Source organism: Antrostomus carolinensis, unplaced genomic scaffold, assembly GCF_000700745.2.
Source record: "Antrostomus carolinensis isolate BGI_N321 unplaced genomic scaffold, ASM70074v2 scaffold50277, whole genome shotgun sequence".
Classification (NCBI taxonomy): Eukaryota; Metazoa; Chordata; class Aves; order Caprimulgiformes; family Caprimulgidae; genus Antrostomus; species Antrostomus carolinensis.
The window spans coordinates 1042-1727 of NW_010330508.1; the positions used below are offsets into that span (position 1 = coordinate 1042).

Genomic DNA, 686 nt, shown 5'->3' on the forward strand with positions numbered 1-686 from the left:
CAAGGGGACATGGCGACTCTCCTGCCACTGTCACCAACCTGCCCAGCCGTCCCCTGAGCCCCAGTGAGCTCCTCTACCACCAAGGAGGGGAAGACACCGATGCGGCCGTCGAAGTCACCCGTCCAGAAGCCATCGTCCACCTCGCCGGGGGCACGGGGCAGCACCCGGATGATGGCCCCCTCAGGGAAACTCAACTCCTCAGGGCTCTGACCCTCGTAGTCATACAGGGCTCGCACCAGCCAGGCTGCGCAGAGGACGGGGTGGGGGCTCAGCACCTTCTGGGGACCTGTTCCCCTCCCCAGGGTGAGGGTGATGTCCCAGCACCCACCTCCAGGCTCCAGCACCAGCTCTGCAGCTATGATGCTGGAAAGCTGGCGGGGCAGTGCGGAGGGGCCTGGGGGGCCAGCTCTGCAGCTATGATTCTGGAAAGCTGGCGGTGCAGTGCGGAGGGTCCTGGGGGGCCAGCCCCAGCCCCCTGCTCGCCACCCAGGGACAGCAGGTACTTTTCGGGGACATAGCCGACCTGGCCCGCCTTGTTCCGAGCCTGATGGGGCAGAAAATGTATGATCTTCCCAGCCCCCAGGGTGGGGACAGCCCTGGGGACCTCTGAAATGTTCCCCCACTCCTCGGGGCGCTCAGCCTGATCCCACCTTCACCCACTCCTCTGCATCACCGTCCTCGATGAC

The 686-nt window shown here is 65.7% G+C and overlaps 1 protein-coding gene across 1 annotated transcript in view; it reads right to left on the reverse strand.

Moving 5' to 3' along the window:
• LOC114818798 (F-BAR and double SH3 domains protein 1-like) overlaps positions 1-683 on the reverse strand; it is a gene marked incomplete at its 5' end in the record, with an annotated part of 1688 nt that extends 1005 nt beyond the window's left edge. The window contains 4 exons of the mRNA XM_029086188.1: positions 39-244; positions 329-406; positions 463-544; positions 651-683. Of these exons, the coding sequence (XP_028942021.1) occupies positions 39-244; positions 329-406; positions 463-544; positions 651-683 (399 nt within the window). The remainder of the gene's footprint in view (positions 1-38; positions 245-328; positions 407-462; positions 545-650) is intronic.
• Positions 684-686: the final 3 nt, after the last annotated feature.